The 12428-nt window shown below is 35.7% G+C and overlaps 1 protein-coding gene across 2 annotated transcripts in view; it reads right to left on the reverse strand.

Annotated features, from left to right (window-relative positions):
* Positions 1 to 11843, reverse strand: part of CACNG8 (calcium voltage-gated channel auxiliary subunit gamma 8) — a 70040-nt gene extending 58197 nt beyond the window's left edge. Inside the window, exons 1-2 of one of the 2 annotated variants that reach the window (XM_053689927.1) lie at positions 11594 to 11843; positions 5533 to 5616 (exon numbers count right to left, since the gene is read on the reverse strand). In XM_053689927.1, coding sequence (XP_053545902.1) covers positions 5533 to 5616; positions 11594 to 11816 — 307 coding nt within the window. In that variant the 5' untranslated portion in view covers positions 11817 to 11843. The remainder of the gene's footprint in view (positions 1 to 5532; positions 5617 to 11593) is intronic. The other variant, XM_053689926.1, reaches the window with a different exon arrangement.
* Positions 11844 to 12428: the final 585 nt, after the last annotated feature.

Genomic DNA, 12428 nt, shown 5'->3' on the forward strand with positions numbered 1-12428 from the left:
AGAAAGTGATTATTTTAGTTATGTTTTCCAAGGGGGGTGCTACCAAATATTAAAATGAGGGTGCTAATAATTTTGTCCAGTCCATTTTTGGAGTTTTGTATGGAATGTGTCAGATTTGGCTTTTTTTTTCTTTATTTTGTGTCATACCAATACAAGCGAAAAAAAAAAAACAATGAGAGCACTGTCTCTCTAGGGGGCGCTATATCATAAAAATTGACAATATGTATGTATCAAAATAAGCATACAGATATGGTATGTATCTAAAATCTATAATATGAATCAAAGATCTACAGTCAGATATATATAGCAAGCAAATGCAAGTGATATTATACGGATATCATTAACACAAAATATTTCTAATACAAAATACTAAAAAAATGCTAAAATAAATTCAAACACTCTAAGACCAAATATCAGGTAATGTCAAGTGTAAGAGTGTGATAAAAAAAAAGTCATATATACAAATAGGAGAGAAAGGAGCTAGGTAATATATACTTGTTATACTAGGAAAGTTCTTTGGACTCTTTTCCTCCATTTTCCCTTCTTTTAGGATCCTTTAAAGATGCACAATCCAGATGCAGCTCCTCTCTTACTTCACAGCAAAGTAATCAAAATCCTAGACGAATAAAGCAAAGGGCACTTCATGTTCATATTAGATTTCAAATAAGCAGTGCAGTGTAATGTGCATACAGGGTACTCACAATATGCAGCAGCACTCTGTTGTGCTGATAGGTGTGTTCTGCAGACTCTCAGTGCTCCAGCTCACTACACAGTGGTGATCAGCTCAATTCAAGAAGGTCAAGTAGGCAAGATTTAACGCATGTAGACCAGAGGCGTGTGTTAAAGCATCAAAATAGTTTTTAATATAAAACCGTTTTAACACACGCCTCTGGTCTACATGTGTTAAATCTTGCATCCAGCATGTTAAATCTTGAGTGCTGCTGCATATTGTGAGTACCCTGTATGCACATTACAATGCATTGTTTATTTGAAAACTTATATGCACATGAAGCGCCCTCTGCTTTGTTTGTCTAGGATACCAATACAAACAAAAGATATAAACTTGAAAATGTCTAGACATTTGTAATTGCAACAATTTTCTGGGCGAAGTGGTGCATTATCTGACAGAAATGCATGGGGTGCCAATATTTTTAGCCATGACTGTATATATGTACAGTATACAGTAAATGTATATATATGTATGTATGTATATATATATATATATACGTTGATTGGAGTAGCCGTGTTAGTCCAGAGATTTAGATATCAAAATAACAAGAGTATTGCATTGAGCAATGGTACTTTTTTTATTGGACTAACTATACATTTATAAGTTCACAAGCTTTCGGAAGAGTTCCTTCCTTTATCAACTGAACTTGATAAAGGAAGGAACTCTTCCGAAAGCTTGTCAACTTATAAATGAATAGTTAGTCCAATAAAAAAAGTATCATTGCTCAATGCAATACTCTTGTTATTTTGATATATATATATATATATATATATATATATATATATATATATATATATATATATATATATATACTGTATATATATATACAGGGAGTGCAGAATTATTAGGCAAATGAGTATTTTGACCACATCATCCTCTTTATGCATGTTGTCTTACTCCAAGCTGTATAGGCTTGAAAGCCTACTACCAATTAAGCATATTAGGTGATGTGCATCTCTGTAATCAGAAGGGGTGTGGTCTAATGACATCAACACCCTATATCAGGTGTGCATAATTATTAGGCAACTTCCTTTCCTTTGGCAAAATGGGTCAAAAGAAGGACTTGACAGGCTCAGAAAAGTCAAAAATAGTGAGATATCTTGCAGAGGGATGCAGCACTCTTAAAATTGCAAAGCTTCTGAAGCGTGATCATCGAACAATCAAGCGTTTCATTCAAAATAGTCATCAGGGTCGCAAGAAGCGTGTTGAAAAACCAAGGCGTAAAATAACTGCCCATGAACTGAGAAAAGTCAAGCATGCAGCTGCCAAGATGCCACTTGCCACCAGTTTGGCCATATTTCAGAGCTGCAACATCACTGGAGTGCCCAAAAGCACAAGGTGTGCAATACTCAGAGACATGGCCAAGGTAAGAAAGGCTGAAAGACGACCACCACTGAACAAGACACACAAGCTGAAACGTCAAGACTGGGCCAAGAAATATCTCAAGACTGATTTTTCTAAGGTTTTATGGACTGATGAAATGAGAGTGAGTCTTGATGGGCCAGATGGATGGGCGCGTGGCTGGATTGGTAAAGGGCAGAGAGCTCCAGTCCGACTCAGACGCCAGCAAGGTGGAGGTGGAGTACTGGTTTGGGCTGGTATCATCAAAGATGAGCTTGTGGGGCCTTTTCAGGTTGAGGATGGAGTCAAGCTCAACTCCCAGTCCTACTGCCAGTTTCTGGAAGACACCTTCTTCAAGCAGTGGTACAGGAAGAAGTCTGCATCCTTCAAGAAAAACATGATTTTCATGCAGGACAATGCTCCATCACACGCGTCCAAGTACTCCACAGCGTGGCTGGCAAGAAAGGGTATCAAAGAAGAAAATCTAATGACATGGCCTCCTTGTTCACCTGATCTGAACCCCATTGAGAACCTGTGGTCCATCATCAAATGTGAGATTTACAAGGAGGGAAAACAGTACACCTCTCTGAACAGTGTCTGGGAGGCTGTGGTTGCTGCTGCACGCAATGCTGATGGTGAATAGATCAAAACACTGACAGAATCCATGGATGGCAGGCTTTTGAGTGTCCTTGCAAAGAAAGGTGGCTATATTGGTCACTGATTTGTTTTTGTTTTGTTTTTGAATGTCAGAAATGTATATTTGTGAATGTTGAGATGTTATATTGGTTTCACTGGTAAAAATAAATAATTGAAATGGGTATATATTTGTTTTTTGTTAAGTTGCCTAATAATTATGCACAGTAATAGTCACCTGCACACACAGATATCCCCCTAAAATAGCTATAACTAAAAAAAAAACTAAAAACTACTTCCAAAACTATTCAGCTTTGATATTAATGAGTTTTTTGGGTTCATTGAGAACATGGTTGTTGTTCAATAATAAAATTAATCCTCAAAAATACTTGGCCTAGCAACTCCTAATCCTCTTGATCTTTGTCCCTGTTTGTTTAGTCTATCACACATTTTACAGCATTTAAATTGCAATTCTTAGTCAGACATTTTTTTTTACATTTTTAAAATTAATCAATATTATTATTTAAAATGTTTTCAATTTTGTTGTGACTTTATGAACATTTCTTGGGTTAGAATACAGTAATGTTTTTATTAATTTGTGCAAACTAAATCCCACGTTTTTTCTTCAATGCTGTTTGAACCAAACTAGACTTGGCTATTCATTTAACAATAATTAATCATATAATTTTTTTTTTTCTGGGTAATAACCAATGCTGCTTTGTTCCACCCTTTTTCAAGAAATGTCCATCAAGCCAATCTACAAGTTTCAGTGCATCATGACCTAATACTGTATTTAACTTTCATTATTTCTAACTTATCTATAAAAAATAGTTAAAGAATATAATTATAGCCAATATCCACCTTCACACTAGTCCGCTAATTCTCTATAAACATTTATTGGCATTTATCTCACACTATTTCCGGTGTTATTTTTTTAAAGGCAAATTCCTTATCGTTAGTATCTGAAACAGGGCCAGATTAGAAGCGCACAAAATAACTTTTTTTCTCTTGCACCAACTGCACTCAAAATAAATATTTATTGCGTTGGGATAGCGAGCATATCGCAAGTTGAAAGTAAAAACTTTGTGAGACATTGAAAGTCCGATGTTCACTATCTTCAAAATTTTGGATACTGCGACTGCGTTAACTTCTTCTACCCATAGACTTCTATGGGTGGCGTTGTAAGACAAAAAAAAATAGTTACCTCTTGCGCACTAACCCCACATCGCACATACATATTTACACATAGAAATATTGCTATATTTGACGACAAGACCATTTTAAAGAGAAATTAATATGGAATAAGATTGCTGTGTAAAAGTATGAAATAAGATTGCTGTCAAAAAGACACATCTGATTCATTATAAATGAACATAAATTATGAGATACAAATCTAAATTTACAAATTAATTTTTTATGAAAATACATTTAAAAAAATACAATTTTTTCATTACAAAGAAGAACCATTTTCTTTCTTTTTTTTTTAAATACAATACAAAGTATGTGTCAATACGCTGTCAAGATAGATGTTAGTTCCCATTTTGCTAAAGGACATTTTATGTGACAGTAGTCAGTTGAGCACTAACTGCTGCTGATTGGTGGCTGCTTTGCTTTCAATTAACCCCTTAAGGAAGTTGCTGGTCTTTCTATGAGCTTGCATTATTAATAGCGCGGTCTCACTATTATAACCATAGCAAACCTTCATGACCATTGACGTACAGGATACGTTATGGTCGTTAATGGGTGAAATGTGGGAAAATGTCTGACAACCTCCGCACATAAGCACCTCAGGTAAATTGTAAACATTTATCATGTGACATACAACATGGTTTAACATGCCAAAAGTTATTATTCTTATTTGCATCATACAACACTATACAGGGGATTATTTATTTTGATGTTTTAATTACAGTTTCATAGCAGCAGACAAAATGACTGTAGCATGTGGTCTTCATTCAAAATATACTTTTTTATGATGTTATTTACCATACAATATGCTTTAGCATGCCAAAGGTGCCCTTTTATTCTGCCTTGTTCATACAATATCTGCTCTTGGCTGACATTTATACTTTTCTAACTGAAACCCAATACTAATAATAATCACACAACACTTCCAGTAGTGCATTGATTCTCCTTAAACAAAGGATACAAAGAGAATGAAGCACATTCGATACTAGAAACAAAGCTGAAATGTGGTAAAATTGTTTAAGACAACTTTACAATTTACATTTTTCATCAAATTTGCTTTGTTCTCTTGGTATTCTTAGTTGAAAGCTAAACCTAGGTTGGCTCTTATGCTAATTTCTAAGCCCTTGAAGGCCTCCATTTATCTGAATGCATTTGACAGTTTTTCACAGCTAGAGGGTGTTAGTTCATGTGTGCCATATAGATAACATTGTGCTCACACCCGTGGAGTTACTTATGAGAGCACACTGATTGGCTAAAATGTAAATCTGTCAAAATAATTGAAATAAGAAGGTAGTCTGCAGAGGCTTAAATACAAGGTAATCACAGAGGTAAAACGTATATTAATATAACTGTGTTGGTTATACAAAACTGGGGAATCGGTAATAAAGGGATAATCTATCTAGATTGTCACTTTAAATAAAGTTGTTTGTTACTACCAGGCAGTACAGTTCAGAACTCTAATAGAATGTAGAACAAAATAATTTCTATTTGTTTTACAGGCAGAAAAATATTTCTTATTACATTAATTTTGCTGAACTGTCCTACAAATGCAGAACTGAATGAAAAAAAAAGTATTTGTCAGTACATACTTATTAAAACTTATACGCATGAACCACAGGAGTATCTATCACATTACTTACGTAGAAGATATTCGGCACTGTCGTGATCATAATCTGTGTCTTCAGGAAAGTGATTAATTTTTGCACACACACCTTTTTTTTGGCCTGAATACGAGAAAAAAAAAAATAACAGTACACATTTTTCTCAAATTAGTTATATGTGATGTTTCTCATTGATGTTTAATACATTTCTTAAAAGACTTGAAAAAAAATGTTGACTTCACACAAAAATGACTTCCTCCTTGGCCTAATGTATACTATAAAGCTGGAAAGAAAATGCAGAATAAAATTGGCTGAAATTTTGTGAATGGGCTGGGTTATGATTTGGACCACAGTGAAAAATAAAGATAATTATCAAATCAGATAACATATATTATTAATTTATAAAAATAGAGTTTAAAGGGACATACCATTGAAATGCTAGAATTTTATGTGCTCAAAGCAAGTTGTAGCCTGAGATAACAGGGCGTCTCGCTAAGAGTCTATACGGCATTTTCATATGGGAAGGAGATGCATACATTACAAAAGTACACAATAAAATTTGTATTTTAAAATCAAACGAAACAAATAATTTAACCATTCACACAAAACTACATATGAAAAATTGTATTGTTACCATTCGTAACTGAATTGTTCACCAAAAAAATAGTATTTAATAAAAAACATAACATTTGCAGGTAAATTACACAGGAATAAATCGTATTAACTATGCATATCGTAAATTGTAATTTAAGTAAACTGGATGTGCAAAAAAAATCAAGAAATTCGTACTTAAAAGTACAAAATACAAAGCGTAATTGTTGTTTTTTTTCATAAAACTACTGCACATGGGCATTCCATGGGGCATATTTATCAAGCTCCTGCAGGCTCGTCAGAAACAGCAGTTATGAAGCAGCGGTCACAAAGACCGCTGCTCCATAACCTGTCCGCCTGCTCTGAGCAGGCGGACAGACATCGTCGCAATTCAACCCGATCGAGTACGATCGGGTTGATTGAAACCCCCCTGCTGGCGGCCCATTGGCCGCGAGTCTGCAGGGGGCGGCGTTGCACCAGCAGCTCTTGTGAGCTGCTGGTGCAATGCTGAATACGGTGAGCGTATTGCTCGCCGTATTCAGCGAGGTCTGTCGGACCTGATCCGCACTGTCGGATCAGGTCCGACAGACCTTGATAAATAGAGGCCCATGAGCGTATATGAATTTTTTTCTTCAATGCCCATCTTAATTGTGTAAACATTTTGACACCACACTTCTCACTATTTTAAAAAGTGGCAAGTTTTCACCAAAATACTCAAAACACTAATTATCCTAAAAGGAAAACCTATGCATGTGAAAATTACTGTGAATTTAAGGTACAGTGCACTGAAAACAGCGTAATTTGATTTGTATTAAAGGGACAGTCCAAAATAAAATTTCATGATTCAGGTAGAGCATGTACTTTTAAACAACTTTCCAATTTTCTTTTATCACTAATTTTGCTTTGTTCTCTTGGCATTCTTAGTTGAAAGATAAACCTATAGGAGGCTCATATGCTAATTTCTTAGACAGTGAAGGCTGCTTCTAATCTGAATGCATTTTGACAGGTTTTCACCACTAGAGGGCATTAGTTCATGTGTGTAATATAGATAACACTGAGCATGTGAAGTTACCTAGGAGTGAGCACCGATTCGCTAAAATGCAAGTCTGACAAAAGAACTGAAAAAAGGGGGCAGTTTGCAGAGGTTTAAATAAAAGGTAATTACCGAGATGAAATGTTTATTATTATAACTGTGTTGTCTGTGCAATACTGGGGAATGGGTAATAAAGGGATTATCTATCTTTTTAAACAACAACAATTCTGGTGTTGACTGTCCCTTTAAGCATTATAATCATGTTTTAAGACACGCTGGTTTCCCCTTCTGCACTTCGCCCTCCCTTGCAAATTTTTATCTAGCAGAGAATTATAGAATTCCATGAGGGCTCCCCCTGCGAGTGTTGGCGTGAAAAAAACATGTCTTGATTGTAAACATTTTTAGAATTGTGGCCTTGATCTTACATCTTTCCAATGCACTGTAAAATCAGCAGCTTATAGAGTTTAATAAGACCAGAACCATGGGAGATGCTTTTAATAAAATAATTGGGTGTGGCTAAATCTTTAATCTTCTCTAAAGAACAGGGGTTAAGAGGGCTTCACTGTATAAAAACATCTTTTGAATACAGTATATGCAAATGATTAAACTTTGAGTTAAAATGTTGATTTAAAGTAAACTCCTATCGCCTTATATTTGTAAATATTAACCTTTGTGGTTGAAAGACGCCTAAAATTATATACCCCCCCTTTCCTGTAGTTATTTGATTACCTATTATGAGGCTTGTCCTTGACCTCCACTGAATTTCAGCTATTGATTTTCTCTTTTATTGTGTTGATTATACTGTTGGATACTGTTGTATTACATATGTTTTTATATATATATATATACATACATATATATATCCTAGATTTTATGATTCGCTGTTCATGCTCCCTATATGATGTCATTGATCACTCATAACTCTTTTATATCTGTCATGGTGATATACATTCAGCTAGATTACGAGTTTTGTGATAGAGGCTATGCGGTGCTAACGAGCAGTTTTCCCTTTACCGCTCACTTACCTACAGCGCTGGTATTACAAATTTTCAGAAACCCATTGTTAAAAGACAAGAAGTGAGCGTTGAGCAAAATTTTGCTCATTACCGCACTCCAATACCAGTGCTGCTTAAGTCAGTGGTGAGCTGGTGTAAAGTGCTTGTGCACGATTTCCCCATAGGAATCAATGGGGAGAGCCGGCTGAAAAAAAGTTTAACACCTGCAAAAAAGCAGCGTAAACGTAACGCAGCCCCATTGATTCCTATGAGGAAATATAAGTCATGTTTACATCCTAACACCCTAACATGAATCCCGAGTCTAAACACCCCTAATCTTACACTTATTAACCCCTAATCTGCCGCCCCCGACATCGCCGACACCTACATTATACTTATTAACCCCTAATCTGCCACTACGGACTTCGCTGCCACCTACAGTAAACTTATGAACCCCTAATCTGCTGCCCCCAACATTGCTGACACCTACATTATACTTATTAACCCCTAATCTGCAGTTTCGGACTCCGCCGCCACCTACAGTATACTTATGAACCCCTAATCTGCTGCCCCCAACATCGCCGACACCTACATACTATTTATTAACCCCTAATCTGCCGCCTCCAATGTCGCCGCCACCTACCTACACTTATTATCACCACCACTATATTAAAGTTATTAAACCCCTAAACCTATGTCTAACCCCAAACCTAACACCCACTAAATTGAACATAATTAAAATAAATCTAAATAAACTAAACTAAATAACTATTTAATAACTATTCTACCTAGTTAAAATAAATACAAACTTGCCTGTAAATTAAAAATAAATCCTAAGATTGCTACAATGTAACTATTAGTTATATTGTAGCTAGCTTAGGGTTTATTTTTATAGGTAAGTATTTAGTTTTAAATAGGAATTATTTAGTTAATGATAGGAATATTTATTTAGATTTATTTAAATTATATTTAAGTTAGTGGGTGTTAGGTTTAGGGTTAGACAGGTTTAGGGGTTAATAACTTTAATATAGTGGCAGCGACATTGGGGGCGGCAGATTAGGGGTTAATAAGTGTAGGTAGGTTGCGGCGACATTGGGGGTGGCAGATTAGGGGTTAATAAATAGTATGTAGGTGTCGGCGATTTTGGTGGCAGCAGTTTAGGGGTTCATAAATATAATGTGGGTGGCGGCGGTGTCCGGAGCGGCAGATTAGGGGTTAAAAAATTTATTTTAGTATTTGCAATGCGGGAAGGCCTCGGTTTAGGGGTTAATAGGTAGTTTATGGGTGTTAGTGTACTTTTTAGCACTTTAGTTATGAGTTTTATGTTACGGCGTTGTACCATAAAACGCTTAACTACTGACTTTTAAATGCGTTAGGACTCTTGACAGGAGAGGGTGTACCGCTCACTTTTTGGCCTCCCAGGACAGACTCCTAATATCAGCGCTATGGAAGTCCCATAGAAAAAAAGTCTACAAAACTTTCGTAAGTCGTTTTGTGGTAAGGCCAAAGAAGTGTGCGGTACACCTAAACCTGCAAGACTCGTAATACCAGGTGGCGTAAAAAAGCAGCGTTAGGACCTCTTAACGCTGCTTTTTTACCCTAACGCACAACTCGTAATCTAGCCGATTGTATTCGGTGTAGTGTATATTTTTTTTTATTTTTAAACTATATATATAAAAAAAAATCTAATGGGAAGAGGGTAATCTGTATTGAGAACTCCAGGCAATCAAAATTATTTAAATGTATATGTTATATCTTGTAAAAGAATTGCAGAGTCTACATGAGCATATAATAATATTATAGGCTTATATTGCTTCAAATAATAAAGACTTGAGCCTTTATTTGCATAGTTTTACAGCATATGACAATATGGGAAATAAGACAAACAGAGAAAATTCCCATAGGGGGCACTTCCCTACTAAAAATCCTAAAACATGATTGAGCAATACATATGACAAAAGATAAACATCATCACCAATTAAGCCATGTCATGATATGAAACAAGATAAGTTCTTATTTTCCAACAAGCTGGCGGCACTCTGTCAAAAGGATGGTCAGTCCCTGGTCATAGTTGAACTGAAGAAAAGAAAAACACAGAGGCGCCAATATGGCCTAGTAACGTCTGTAAAAGAGATTTCTTTGGGGTAATACAGAAAGGTACTCACAAAGGAGTAGCACCCAGAGGTGCAGATGGAACAGACTGGATCAATAGCAGTGGCCCAGATCACTGTGTGCCATCAGTTCAAGCACTCAATCAAATGGTCAGCAGGCAAAGCATTCAAAACCTGTCAGTAATGAAACACAGCTACCATAGCCTAGTACAGTGGAGACAGGTAATAATATCACTTAATGATTGCACTAACAAGATGTAGCGCACCTCTAGGTGCAGTATTAGCCAGCTGGGACCTCTCAGTCGCCCAGTAAACTGTGCTCAGACATTGGTAAGATCCTCTCAAAATCACACGATATTAGAGTCCCAGAAAGATGCAAGTGTATTATAAAAACATAATTTTATTTAAAAACAAAGCAACATGTTTCTCGGCCCTTCAAAGGCTGTTTCCTCAGGCTATACATATATATGTGTCTTTTACATTTGATCTAGTGCTTGAACTGATGGCACTGCTATTGATCCAGTCTGTTCCATCTGCACCTCTGGGTGCTACACCTTTGTGAGTACCTTTCTGTATTACCCCAAAGAAATCTCTTTTACAGACGTTACTAGGCCATATTGGCGTCTCTGTGTTTTTCTTTTCATTTTTTTTACAGCATATGGACTATGGTTTCCTTTGTGTGTGGACTTCTCCTTGAACTGTGCAAACTTCACAAACTTCATGCTTGCTCTACTGCCAGTTGTCAAACTGCAATCTCATATTTTTATTTTATATTTTTGTCAATAATATGACTAAGCATTTATCATCTTTTATGGCTCAATAAAATCTTTATGAAAACAGATGTAAATGTGTAAATGCCCTTTGCCTCTAGTTTGCAACAAATTGATCTTGTAGAGGATTAATAAACTTGAATGGACTCTGTCCCTAACTTGAAATAAAGATTTTACAATTGTATTATTATCTGCATACAGAACTAAAGAATACATTTAAATATGTATTTATTTGTTTCTGTGGGTGAAGAGCTATTAACAAATGGTCTTTAATTTGGTAGACTGTGTAAGGAAAGGAACAGGGAATGCAAATACAACAGCATGCAAGCAATTTAGCGTGAAATATTTTGTATAGTATATTACTCACATATTGAGTTTATTCCTAAAGAAAAGCAGAATATATCATTATTTTGTAATGACTGTTGTTAACAGAATATTTCATAAAAAATATTTTCATTTTCATATATGACGTCAAGTTGAACAAAGAAACTAAAGTTAAACAAAATTATTTTTAGATGTTTGTTCATATATTTTTACAAATAGGTAGATCTATCCATATGAATGATTACATTGATACACCTTTATAATGTACATGTTTACCTTCCAAGCAGCAGATTCTCCAGAGGCCAGAATGGGTCAACCCTCCAGGATCTTTCTTGTCTTTTAGCGGCGTGTCCTCACTGGAGATGTTTGTGGTATTGCAAATGAAGGCCCTGGCATAAAGCCAGTAATCTGTTCCTATGGCGATTGTCATAAGCCCAAATGCAGCAAAAGCTCCCACCGTGGTCAGAAGAATCTGAACCCCCTTTTCACACCACACCATTCTGCCCTCATTCCACCTCTTCCACGACTCCAGGGTGACAGGCTTGGGGTTTTCAATTTACAAAGGAAAAAAAAAATCTAGTAGAAGAAGAACGATGTCTTCTTCAGTGGACAATGTTGAACTCTTTGGTTGTTATTTACCTTTTCCAAATTGTACTGTCTCTCCTTTTATCCTTTGATGTCAGCAATAGCTCAGGCTTTTCTGCCAAAAGACAATGGGAGCCACAGACTCACCAAGGATTAGTTTCTCAACACACCTAGAATTTTCATCCATTGACTGCGTATCCTCAGCTTGCTATTTCTTGACATCAAGTAGTAGAGTTACCAAAAGCTTCAAAACACCTAAGCAAGGCAACAACAACAAAAATTAAAAAAGCACATTACAATGTTAGGAGATTATTAATTGATTCAGTTTATTCAGTTCTATTTTCATACATATTTACAACATGCAGAGAATTGGCCTCTTTATTATTCAAAGAAAGATTAAAAACGAATAACTTTATCAAACAATACATAGCATAAAATATTTATCAGTCTTAATTATTATAAGCATTAAAAAAAGCAATTTGTCTTGATGTTATTAATCCTGAAATATTAAATATAATAGTTTAAT

The sequence above is a fragment of the Bombina bombina genome, chromosome 8 (assembly GCF_027579735.1).
Source record: "Bombina bombina isolate aBomBom1 chromosome 8, aBomBom1.pri, whole genome shotgun sequence".
Lineage (NCBI taxonomy): Eukaryota > Metazoa > Chordata > Amphibia > Anura > Bombinatoridae > Bombina > Bombina bombina.